General features: G+C 35.0%; 1 protein-coding gene across 1 annotated transcript; it reads right to left on the bottom strand.

Annotated features, from left to right (window-relative positions):
- Nucleotides 1-399: 399 nt before the first annotated feature.
- On the bottom strand, nt 400-6,209 carry LOC110444460 (proton-coupled amino acid transporter 3-like). Its single transcript, XM_021488839.1, has 8 exons — nt 6,160-6,209; nt 5,015-5,103; nt 4,593-4,685; nt 4,276-4,360; nt 3,810-4,085; nt 2,287-2,465; nt 1,141-1,313; nt 400-954 (listed from the first exon to the last, which is right to left on the bottom strand). Exons 3-8 carry the CDS (start codon nt 4,643-4,645, stop codon nt 689-691), a joined length of 1,032 nt encoding a protein of 343 aa, XP_021344514.1. The 5' UTR covers nt 4,646-4,685; nt 5,015-5,103; nt 6,160-6,209; the 3' UTR covers nt 400-688.
- Between the last annotated feature and the right edge of the window lie 8,062 nt (nt 6,210-14,271).

The following is a 14,271-nucleotide window of genomic DNA, read 5'->3' on the forward strand; positions in this document are numbered from 1 at the left end:
GTCATACATTAACACAGTCATACACTAACACAGTCATACATTAACACAGTCATGCACTAATACAGTCATACACTAGCACAGTCATACACTAACACAGTCATACACTAACACAGTCATACACTAACACAGTCATACATTAATGCAGGTTAAAAAAGTTGTCGGCAATATCAACATTTTGAAATCGTTATTTGTTCAAAAACGATAACTTCAATTATAATTGATGTAATTTCATCAGCTACAATCATATTCCGTCTTTTCGTATTGCAGAGTTATCTGCTCTTGATAACAGGTATTGGTTGTTACGTCATTTGTTTATGAGAGTAACGTCATCATTGTTTTGAGAAAACGACGTAATTTCCTCACACTAACTAATGACGTAACAATCAATCCCTACTCACAAGAGCAGATAACTCTGCAATACGAAAAGACGGAATAAATAAACAAAGGAGTAAACGGTAAAATTATCCAAATTCGTTAACTCAAAAAACATCTGTTTAAATGTGAACATCTGTGAGAGAACTATGTTTTCACACGAGGCATCCTAAAGAGGAGGTGTTTTTTCATTAGAAAATAACGAAGACAAATACTTATGTGTTGTATAATCAGTTATCGATTAAGAGATTTTCTTGTATCTAATCTGTTGCGATATCAAACACATCTCAATATTTTAAAGGGACGATATAAACGATCAAACAACGATATTCATTAAGGTCATATATAATGTAACACCAATGCCTGATACAGTCGAGTATATCCCAAATATCAATAGACAGTAACATATCGTGAGAGTAGCAAATCTCTGTACTGTTCCTAATAACGTAGTGGGTTTCATCTCGTCATATAAAAGCATGATTTTGACACTTGCGGGAACGATTATTGTCCCGATGTACGTCCAGAGACAGCCTGTGAATGACATCAACAACTCAAATTCCGGAACCAACAGGGTGAAGGTGCCTGCAAACAACGGCAAAAGATTTATTTGTTACTAAAATATTGCTAATGTCTTTATGATATATTTTAAATTAATTATCCCAATGCACATAGCATTGGTAAAATGCTAGATCATGAATTACACATCAATACAGACACGTTGATTTCCGTTATATAACAACTTATATCACAAAGTAACATAACACTCACAGACAGCAACCAGCAAGATGAAACGGAAAAGATATTCTCCGTAGTTTCGTATCCTCGCCGAGGTGATTTTACTTTGTATCCTCCGCCAACTGATATCAACAGGAACGAATACCACAACACCTGTAGTACAGTACAGGGTCAGGAAGAATAGAATCCTCAGCGATTTGTACAACCTGGGAAGTGGATGATAGGTAGATGATTATTCCGTCTTTGCGTATTGCAGAGTTATCTTCTCTTGGGAGCAGGTATTGATTGTTACGTCATTGGGTTGTGTGAGAAAATTACGTCGTTTTCTCAAAAAATGATGACGTTACTCTCACAAACAAGTGACGTAACAATCAATACCTGCTCCCAAGAGAAGATAACTCTGCAATACGCAAAGACGGAATAATAACTTTTACATACTTGATCAAAAGATGAACAGTTTTTTGTTATGTTTCTGACACATTCTTATTATTGTCACACGTCTGGTCATATTTGGAATGCATTCTTGAAAAGAATTATTCTTTTGGCTTATACACTGACGTGTGACTGTTTTCCGTCTATTTTTTCTGACCTCGTTCTACTGTAACCGTTTCTATTTATCATTAGGTTCTTTGATCGTTACACATACATTCATACGTGTGAATCGGTTTCATGTCATAGCTCGTCCTAGAACCATTGGATGGTCGCAAGATATTTCCAATAAAAATCCCTGAAATTGTCACATTACTTTGAAAGTCCAGCTAAATAGCAAAATAAATAATTTATGTATCAACTAATACCACTGTTTTGGTACTTGTTTGTCCAAAATAATGAATAATGTTCAATTATGGTCTTTTCTTGGAGTGAACATATGGTTTTTGACCCTACTAAAAACGTGACCGAGACTAGTTAGAGACCTGAATTATTACACAAGATGTGTAATTAAGCTGCTTGTTCATTATTGAACAATACGGAACGCAGGGAAGTAATCAAGAGAAAATTGTTGTATTTGGCAAAGAATATTGTAAAGTCTACTTCCATGTGACGTCATAAAGAGAGTTTTCACTTGCTGACTTTCAAAAAGGTAACATCAAATCCATGAAACAAACAAAAGATAAATTAGATCACATATTATGACGTCCTTAGCAATCAGAGTTTTTCAAAAGTTTCTAATAAACAAACCAGTTATTGGCTGGAAGGTCGAGTAGATACATCACGCGTGTCATTTCTCCAAATTTCAGATATCCGTAAAAACCACACGCGGCATGGAAACATGTGACAAACATCAAAGCTACACCCAGCACTCCGTTCCAGCCGTCAAAGTGTTTGGTTGTCCTCATCCTGTTACGTACTGGTAACACCTGGTATTAGAAAGGTTACATCGTATTCCTCCGTTTCTTGTTGACAAAAGGAAAAGTTTTAAGTAATGGAAATTTGACCTTTTGTTCTGTTATACTATTGACATTTTACATTTATGATCATTTGGAATTGATAAGACTCTTGGGGATTTATATATAGCCAAATGTTCGTACAAAGTTGTACATTATCCCTCTTTAATGAGATATACATATGTTTATAGTCATTCTCATCAAGTGATAACAATCGATACGGGTCCTGTACCTTTCAAAACTATCCCATAATGCACAATATGTCCTTACTTAACGTAAACGAACATCAGCAAGCGATTACAGAGAATTTAATTATAACATGGACATAGCAAAACGTACTTAGCAGCTAGCTATCTCAATATTCGGCGAAAAAAGATTATAATAGGATTAAGAGGTTAAAAGCTAACACTGTCATCCAGAGACTGGACTCTAGCAAATCAGTCGACTGTCTTTTTTATCACATAACTGACCCTTCGTACTATGTCAAACTGTTCTTGTCATACATATGGTAATACATAGGTGTAATACAATTTAAACATGCTACTATTGATCAAAACTGGGGGGATGTATTCCTACGCCACTGCAGTTACTACTTTTATTTACTATACCACATGATACATTTACTGGCATTCTAAATGAATTTGAAATGTTAATTTGTTATTTTCATCGCATTAAAACAAAAATATTTAAAGAGAAAAAACATCTGGAACTCCTTGACACTGCACGGGACGACACTATTATGACCAGAGTACTTGGGTTTTAACTATATAGCGTCAGCTGAGAACACATCATTGTGTTTGAAGTTTGTTTTTTTCAAATTGTGACTGTTATGTGATAATTATAATATTACATTCGTGTCCACGTCATATTGAATTCATTAAACTTGTTTTAATAATATGATATGCACTCGCCTCAAGCCTGGTAAATTCAATATGACATGTCTGTACTAGCTCTGTATATAATAATATGAAGAGGTGCTGACATGCACAACTCTCAGATTCTACAGCTGGATGCAGGGAAGTCTGAACTTATCTGATGAGTAAAATATCAATACAGATCAATCAATATGTGCGCTTTCAGTTATGCGGAAACGCAAATAAATGTACGTATTTCACTAAGATATTAAATGTCAAGTCATTAATCTCTAAAAACGGTAGCTTTTGCGGCAGAAATATTTCCTAAACCTCTCTACTAAAACTGATATTTTTAACAAAATCATGAGAAACCAAAATTATCAACTAAATATAACACGGTGTATTTTGCAGCTGCACAGTAAATTCATTTTAATAAAATTTCCTTTTGTTTTAGACAACTTACCACCCCAATTCCATCCAGTGTGAACATGACGTCGTTCGCGAATGTTGTGAATGTTAAATAATTCGGAGATTTAGCAGCTATTCTTGTGTTAACATCTGGTAGATCATGGCATATGTATTGGAATGATATCGCCACTATTCCAAGCAGGACGAAGTTCGCTAGAGTAGCCAGGGTGGTTAGTAGCCTCATTCTCCTCACCAGATACACCGGTATTAATAGCACCGATATTATAATCATAATCACGTGTACATCAATCTCCAATGCCTCCACCAACAACTGCAAAAGAATATGCAACATAAATATGTATATCTTAAATGATAAGACATAATGAATTAACAGTATAAGAACATTGCAAAATTATTGTTATCATTGATGAGATCAATAAATAAAACATAACCATTTCATTAATTTATATCACAGCGGAACGAAAACATTCGTCTTTGAAATAATCTTAATGTATACGTACGTCCCGCGCAAACAAGGTCATCAAGGAAAGCATACCCGCCAAAAACAGGAAATGGTTTAGTAATAAGGCAAACTCGACCATGAATCTGTAATAAAGAATATATAGATAGTATTTTAGATTTTCAATACATATTCTACGTGATTAACACTATGTACATTATTTTATTTAAAAAGTTATTAATTTTAGATTTTAAACAGTCCAAGAATATCATATTTCCCTTATCAGGAAATTAATGTTATACTGATTGCTTAACGATATATGCGGGTGTTGGTAAAGAGATCATACCCGGTATGAATTGATAAAAGACAATAGTTTACTTGTATTTCCCAGCATGAGGGCGTAACCAGGGAGGTCCCAACTTCATACTCATCTCCGCTACACTCACAATATCTCCAAACCTCTCGCCAGTTCTGTAATAATTAGTGCTTAAAGCTACAAATATCCTTACTATTCCTAAAAGGACAGCATTAACAATCGAACGCAATGACGCGATGTGCAAATAAGATTCGCTCGAATTAACGAAGGACACAATGCAATCGATAGTTTGTAAATATTCGCAATGTAAGGCGCATTTCTTTCGATGTATTGTTAGTACAAGATCCAGTGATGACTAAGTCAGGACAACAGATGTTCATTAATTGGCATTGATAATATAATTAATAATAAAATGAACGTAGAAACATGCAGTCATAAAATCAGATGTTTAATAATTCTATTTGTAAAAGTATAAAGCAATAACCTGTCCACGAGACATTGTGTGCTGTTCACCAGTATAAATATACATGCTTCGTTGAGAAATCCATAAAACAGGAGTCCAACCAATCCAGTCTGTAAGTACAAGTATATATCATTTTATAATACTGTTTTTATCACATAATGTATTGTGTTGTCCAGTGAATATACCCATGTCATATTTTTTTTGCGTAAAACTCATGTAATATGACCTATCAGCCCTGTGATTGGTTGTAAGTTTCAATAGTTTCAATTGTGACGTCACGCGTAAGACAAGTACATGACGCAACAGACTTATGCACTGGAGTCAAAATGGCGGCTATTTACAGTTCAAAGGTTGCATGAAAATTGTCGTTTTACACGATTAAATGCCACAGAACTTGATTGATGTTACTTTCGTTACATTTGATATGAAATTCGTCAAGAATTTTTCATTTTAGCTCGCCAGAGGTTTACTTAATTGAAAAAAAATCTTAGCCTCGTTTCATAAATCTCATATGAAATGAAAACTCATGTAAGATCCTATATATATATATTTGTCTGTAAATACAATGTTAAACATGCATTTAATTGTGTACGATTTAATCCTGGACGCAGATAATCGATATGTGTATGTACACACGTTTACCTTAAATCATGTACTGGTAAATAGGCTTTAGTCAACATTCCACGTGAGTCTACATTATAATTAAACTAATCATTTTTTTCAAATCCCAAACACAAATATTGCAACATATATATGCACATTAATAACAGAAATATCCAGAAAGTGAAACGTAGCTGATGAAGTTGGGAACTTGATTGTCTATATTTCACAAAGAATTTCCTCATAGCAAGTTGTGATCGGCAATATAATCAATAGAAACAAACATTTAAAAGACATAAGGTGTACATTTCATACTTGATACGTGTTTTTCCAATGCAAATACCGGAAACGTATTAGCCACAACCAGCGTCAACGTTTTCTCCACAATACAATTCTATTTAACACAGGATATTAAAGAAAACTTATATATATTCACAACATTTAACACAGAATAATAAGCCTATTAAATTATACCTGCACGAATTTAACCCTAACGAAACTAACCCCCCAGCTTCCAATCCTAACAATACTTTAAGTTATTCCCAAGTCCCTCAAAATATACCTACTGCAGAGATGAACCCCAGGAAGTTAATCCAGCGCTCTGCCTCCACATAAGACGAACACCCCAACTTATACACTCAAAGATAGCAATACGAAACGATGGACCAATCACAGCAGAGGATTTACAAGTAAACAGATTAGACACAGACGAGAAAGCAAGAAGCTCCCGACAGGATTACACTGCACGAGCAATAACATTGACCACAGACAGGACACGTGTACAGAACAGCACAACAAAGGTCCGGTAACACATTTAAATTGAGTACAGACACAACATTCACCTAATCCACAGACCAAATCAAGCACACCAATGTTTATTTTGCATTGTCAGCCTGAGCTAGCTGTCATAAAACATACATCTATAAATGTCCACCGCTACATTTACGAAAAACTGAGTCAGTAACTGTACATGCATATATTGACTATCTCGCGATAAAGTATATATTCCAAAGAATTAGCGTGATTTATTGAATACATGTGTATCGTAATTTCTCTAATATATATATTTGTACAAAGGACAGAACGACATTTGAATGTCATTAAACTATTAATTGCATAGCATTACGTAATATATGCACGTCCTCTCCCAAAGAGGCAAGTCTTATAAATGTATAATGTCATGAATTCATTTAATGATATCCCCGGTATACTTCAGGGTGAATGATATTCTTCTGTGTCTCACTTTCATACATGGGACAACTTATATATGAAACCCTCTACTGTAATATTTGCCTTTAACCTTATTGATATCGATTTCTTGAGGGGCCAATTGTTTTACAAAAAAAAAAAAAAAAAAAAAAAAAAAAAACCCNCACACTCTCTCCAGACCATTCCTTATTCTAGTCACAATAAACAATTCATTCTCATCCTAACAGACACATACTTTTAACAATTACATCCTCAATGTTAATATGCTGATAGAAATAATGCGTTAATGTATCAATGATAACAGGAGAAAAATAACCCTTTATTCAATATTAATCATAAATTATCATGGTTAAACATTTATATATTAACAGAACAATATATTCTTGGCCAAGACTTTATGGATTGTTATCTTGCAAATAATCGCCTAAAGTATAATTTGTTTATGAGAGTATATCATGGATATCTCTCCTGATGTTATAAAATGTTTTAGATGTAATTCTTCATCCCTTTTTAATCGAAACAGTTCAGTAAAGTTACGTAACATGTATTGATATTCACACACAATTAACATCGTTTACCTGAAGTCCTTACAAAACTCCCTTCAAATCCAAATGGATTGGACTCGGAGTGTGCCCTATGTAACCTTTAATTCAAAACATTTGTATATAATCGTGGTATTCTTAACTTTGGACTTAATGACACCAAAAAATATCTAAAACAATTGACAAATGGAAGATTTAATGGATGGAAGGACTGATAACAGAATATCAGAATATTTATTCCATGTGACATCAAACGTAAAAAGGAATAGAAACAAAGATAGCTTTCATTCTATTGCTACTGCTATTTGTACATCAATATCAATAACATTTTATTGCTACCACTAAACGATATGTGATAACGACAACCGTTTAAATAATGACCAAACAATCAAATAAAAATGCCATAAAATGTTAAAGTATGATTCGTGTGTAATTTATTCTTTAAGGTAATTCGTGGAATTAAATCCATTGCATAAAAAAATCTATACGATCTATTATTTACCCATAATCCCATCAGCTTGACCATATAAGGTAGTCCTAGAAAGCCCAGACCGATGTAGTAAGGAAGCAGGAGCATCAATCCTTGAATGTCACTACGAAGAAGAAAAAAACAACATTATTTCGCTTTGTTTTTGATTTCCTAGCATGCATTTGCATCCATATAAAACACGCTTTGGCATACGTAAAAACATGCGATTAAAATAATGTGTACACAACTCAATTATGAGCAAAGCAACGATACAATTATGCGCTTAGGATATACATACACACTATTCCTAAATGGAGGATTGCCAATAAAAACACTAACTTACACAGAAAATATCGTTATGTATTAAATGGAAACCACTCATCAGGACGTAACTTACTTCAAAGTTTCTCCATTCCTTGTCTCCTCTGTTTCCGGCAAATCATTTCCAGGTATAAACAGGTTGGTGGATCTATTTGGACAGTTGACATTTCAAATATAACGATTATTTGATTTTTTTTAACAAAAGCAGAAAAGTTGTGCAATGACTTTAGTGTTAATTAGTGTTTTTGAATATCAATTATCTGTACTTATACACCTAAATAAATAAAGATACATACATACAGGTCTCAAAATAATATTGGCGGTAAGTTCAAATATGGGCACTGGATCCGAACAAACACAGGTTTGTTAGATGCGTTCTACTAAAAAGGATATTTGAACAAAGTAGTAAAAGAAGCAATACAACGAAATAGTTTAACTAATTCTTTAAGTGATATGTTGTTTTATTAGTTACATTATCTTTGAACAAAACTTATATTTAAAAACTGTTTTTCACTTCGGAGTCGAAGGCGTTAGTTATACTGACGGCCACGACATCGTTGACATATCGTCTTTGAGATACAAAATCAATGCAATCATGTTTCAGTTGAACAGTGTGCGATCGGCGACATTGGAATGTTATCAAACGCCGAACGATGGTAGCGTTAAGAAAGATGCTGTACCTGGAAGGTAGGCCTATAATGAAAATAATAACGATGCGCTCCAAATTTTAACAAATATGTGGTCGATTATATCGTTTTTACTTTCCTTATATATAAATATTATATATCCATACATGTCACATATACAATTTACTGGAAATATTAAGAAGGAGGCATTTATTAAAATAAAATTGTCGCTGAAGAAAGATAGATAAAATAAAGATTTGTTTTCAAAACTATGTATCTGTCTAATTCATTGTGGACTAATTAGATCAGTGGAAGTTGGCTCAGAAGAATAAAAATCCACATTTGTAGTATTCTGAAACAATCGCAGAATTCAGTGAAAGGGGAAAGGTTCCTACAAAACGTAGTAAATGTATATCGTTATATGTTAACAATTTGACATACACGGATGGTTTATTCTTCTACTAGTATATCTTGTCAGCCGTACATGAATACATTCCTGCTATGACGACGAAATATTGTGATGATGGTATATGCAATGCATTATCATAACACTAACATGCGTCTAAGTCTCCTAAAAAGATCACGTGGTTTGGACCACATGAACAAGTTAGTAAGCCTTTAAGACTAATACAATCTTTTACCTGTAACTGATCGAGATCGGGTTACCTCAGTCGAGGGTTAAAATTCTGTTACAAAATCCCAACCGAGGCGTAAGCCGAGGTTGGGATGTTAAAGAATCTTAGCCCGAGACTGAGATAACCCGTACTCGCTCAGTTACAGGTGATTGTTTTTTTTCTCTCGCACCTTTAAGTCCGAAAATAACTATTCAATTTTGCTAAAAACTACAAGTATCCCGCCTTGGGCCTCAAATGATAATGACCTCATCACTACTAAAGCTACAATTGAATGCTTCCGTGTAAAAATGTAGTCTGTCCTTTCATAGATAACAACGTATTTCAGAGTGTAGATTATATTCTATCTACAACATGAAATATCTAACAACATCAAAACTGTACATATGATCTAGCATGGGGTACGACGTGTGATATCTCTGTCTGAGGTGATAGAATAATACAGTCTGTTACCTGTAACTGAGCGACATCGGGTTATCTCAGTCGAGGGCTAATATTCTGTTACATAATCCCAATCAAGGCGTAAGCCGAGGTCAGGATGTTACAGAATATTGAGATAACCCGATCTCGCTCAGTTACAGGTAATTGATTTTTTTTCTCTCGCACCTTTTACTTAAAAATATTCAATTTCGCCATTGTCTACACGTATCCCGTCGGGGCCTCAAACAAATACGGCCTCTTCACTTCTAAAGCCACGTCTGTATGCTTCCGCGTAAACAATGTAGTTCGTTCTTACAAAGAAGAAAACGTAATTCACAGTGAAGATCAAATTTTATCTACAATTTTAGGAATCTAACAACATCAAAACAGTACATAAAAAGAAGAATATAATGCAGATAGTCAATTTCGAGCCGATACTTATGAGTATATATATACCCTAGGTGACGTCACACTTCGAATCAAAGAAACTTGTTGCCACGAAGTTTTTGAAGGAGCTTACATCTCATCGTCAGATTCTGTTATGATTGGATGTCTGAATCCCCGACTAGGTGGATTTACCACTGGATTAGTGTGATTGTTAACTGTGATATTGAACACACAGCCATGGATAACACTTCCTGTAAACAAAGATCTTTCGGATGTCTGTTGAGCACACATGTTGGATTGTCGTTACACACATGGGACACGACTGTTTTGACCTCGATCTGTCAGATTGTTGTCAGTAGTGTTACAAAGCAGAGACGAAATGCTACTTTTTTGTGCACTTGTCATTGCCAGGTAATTGTTTAAAGAATTCGGATTTTTGTGACCGGTGATTTGTACTGCCTGTGTGTCAGGGATGTCATTCTCCACGAGTTTCTGACCGAGATGTTTTCTAACAGAAGTATTAGTAAGTTTTTTCTCACATTTTAAGTTCGCATTTGCTGTCATTTTTCTCATTATACTTTTTAGCTTGTTCTGGCCCACAGGGCATCTTACGAACCAGTGATCGTAGTTTTTTTTTTTTTTTATCGTACTCGCGGCCAGATAGACGTCTGGTTATATTCAGAGAAATTCGCTGGTCTCCTCTTTTTATATGATTTGTATATACGGACTGGACACCTCGGGATTTTCAAAATTTTCGTGTGCCCTTGTTTTTTTCTAAATAGCGAAATGTCTGCCCCTGTCCTAGTTCTAGTTTGCCGCTCATTATACTCCAAGAATTCTCTATTTAGTTCTTGGTCGAATCCATGATGAACGTCGCCCCAGCAAAGAGCCCTGTGCTCGACTGCCCAACCCCTCATTCCGAACAACAAAGTGTTGTTGAACCATAGCGTGTTTAGAATGGAATTTAGTGAATTGGAACCAAGTTCCCCGGCATCGTAAAGTACATTGATATCCGCATCGGAAATCGCATCTGCTGTTTTTGGTTGATTGCCAAGACTTTGCTTTTTTGATATTTTTTTGCTTGCTTTTTAAAGTGCTTCTTGATTTTGTGAAACATACAGATGTTATTAAACTTTCACCGTACTTTTTTTGTTTAAGTTCCCTTACAAAACTTCCCACCATTCCTCTTAGAGTTGTTGGCTCGTATTCAGACCCATCTTTTTGTCTAACACTCATGAAAAAATTAGCAAGATGTAGATCAAGCTCTTCATGTGGTATATCCGATATTTCTCGATTTTCCTGCTTGGTTGTAAAAAAACTTTGTAGCAACTTGAAATGTCCAGATGTTTTTCTTTTAGTGATTTCATTTTCGTTTTCTGTTATAAAATCGTCTACGTCGTCTATTGTGAAAGCGATACATCTATCGTTTGCTTTTTTTTTCATAAGATTTATGTGGACGGGGCTGGGGTCTTCTTAATTTAGGCAGATCTATATGTAGCTCGTCATCTAGTGTCAAATTCGGTCCGGAAGGGGTGCGGGTGGCGTTGCACTGGGTGGTGGAGCTGTTTCACTGGGGCTCGGGGGTAGGGCGGTAGCACTGCAACCCGTGGGCAGGACAGCATCTTTCGTGGACAAGTTTTTAGGTGGTGAATTTTGTGGATCAAAAAGACGTAGCAGTTCATCATCAAATACAACATAGTCATCAAGACCTTTGATTAAATCGTGCCTTGCACATCTTTTAATTTCACCTTCAAACGAATGAATAACGTAAAAAGTATATGTGTCTAAGGGATTTTCAATTGACACAACTTTACCATGCCTTCCATTTTGCCCAACACGTACTGTATCACCAATTCTGAAGTCAATTATAATTCTGTCACAGTCGATCGAGCAGACGAGAAAACATAATATATTCAATAATTGACGTAATAACACGATTGCCAACAAATGATGAAAGGTATTTTGTTGTGCACAGTTAGCGCAAGTGTGTAGGATCGCATTTTCCATTAGAATATGATTAATCATGGAACATCATTGAAATATTTACAGCAATTTTGATAACGATTTCAAAATATTTAACAATAAATGTGCCATTTATATGTTTGGTAATCGTTCACTGACTACGACATTTTTCTGCATCCAATCATTGTGCAACGAAGCTATTTGCGCCTTTTGTAGTAGTTGATAACTGTAAGAACCTTGACAAGCGCAACACGAACATTCAGCTGGTGCATATGTGTCAATGTGTCATGAGTGTCATGTTTACAATTGTTAACAACTTTGTGGGCGGATGAATACATCGCTTTGTGCAAATTCCGCGAAAATTCACGTAACGGTGCGAGACAGATCGGGCGAGATAGAAAAATCTAGTATTGGGTATCACGTGGGCTATCCCTGTCTGAGGTGCGAGACAAGTATATATATGATAGAAATGTTTTATCGACATTAGATGAAGATTTGTGTGGTATGTCTTATCATAGCAATATAAATTATAGTAATATATATTATGTACAGTTGATTATATTCATTTATCTTAAAATTATATGTAAAGGTATGGATGGAAATCGACAAACAATTTTAATGTATATCTGTTTGTTCATTAGACGATACAATCGACTGATATCAAATTGTTTTTCGTTTTAGTTGCCGTTTTATATTATGTTCTATTTGATTGCTACAATGTATCTTTAAAATGCGATTATTATATCTATACTTACGACAGCTGATCAATTTGAAACCTTCCAGAAAGCTCTGAATATGAATTCCTCTCTTCATTTCCTGAGGGAAGTAGCATAGTTTATCATCACTCTTTTTATAAGACCAACAGGTTTTGTTACAGTTCTTTGATGATCCAGCCTCTGACTTGGTGTCCTGCACACTCGCAACTGACTCTAAAATATGTAGTTCCATGATGTCTTTGAAAGGTATTCGTTAGCCCAGATATCTTAGCTTTTCGAATTCACGTTACTGTAACAAAAAATATTTTAATATTCAATTATCTGAATGTATGTGTCTTTCCTTGTGTAAATTTACAACGTTTTGAGGTTATTATAAAAAGTATTGGTTTTGCTTTCTAATTTGGTAATACCTGATGGATATATAGTTACACTTAGATAATATATCCATCAGGTATAATTCGTCCAAGTTCTGTATCCATAGTTATCAATTAAATCAATAACGAACCTCCTTCAAGTCCAGGATGTTACTGTAGGAAATCGTTATCTGTAATATTCATCTATGCTTCCATTTTTCTGCATCCAATCATTACGCAATGAAGCTATTTGAGCCTTTTGCAGTAGTTGATAACTGTAAGAACCTTGACAAGCGCAACACGAACATTCAGCCGGTGCATATGTGTCACTGTGTCATGAGTTCCAGTCAATGTTTGTTCTGTTTTGAACACTTACACGCTCCGCTTTTCTGGTTTACATTTCAATGTATAAATTGTGCCCTTACCTTCGTCCACCTCCGTCCCCTATTCTGAAATCTTACATCTGACAGGAGAAAAAAAGATAATCTGCATTCGTCAAATAACAACAGCGTTTAATTCTATGTAGTCAACTAGAGCGTCACGATGAGGATTGTATTACTTTGTACGCAGCGCAAGGAGTTTAAATGAAACACTAATCCTAGCTTGCCCCCAAAAAACACTTTATACACAAAATAGATCTATGATTTTGTACACGTCCAGATTATACACACTACATGTTTACGCGTCGGGGTTAACACTGTTATTGTATCTAAAATACATTACACAAATTGTTTCATTTATCCTCACTATTATTGGTGTCATTTATGATTGTTCAACCGTCAAAGTACTTTCATATGACGTGCAAATGAGGCCTGCTCATGTTTAAGTTTTAAGGCAATTTTACCGCTTTCAAGCGTTATTTCTTAAACAGTTTTGCTGTCTGGTATTGCCGAAAATAATATCACTGTAACACATTGCACTTAACAAATCGAAACGAATGTAGAAACACAAAACACCGTCGACATGTCAGCCATCGTATGTTGCCCTCTAGCGCTCCAAGCAGTGTAACGTCATTGGATTGTCAAAACATTGGACAGAGAA

Source organism: Mizuhopecten yessoensis, unplaced genomic scaffold (assembly GCF_002113885.1).
Source record: "Mizuhopecten yessoensis strain PY_sf001 unplaced genomic scaffold, ASM211388v2 scaffold2049, whole genome shotgun sequence".
In the NCBI taxonomy this organism is placed as follows: domain Eukaryota; kingdom Metazoa; phylum Mollusca; class Bivalvia; order Pectinida; family Pectinidae; genus Mizuhopecten; species Mizuhopecten yessoensis.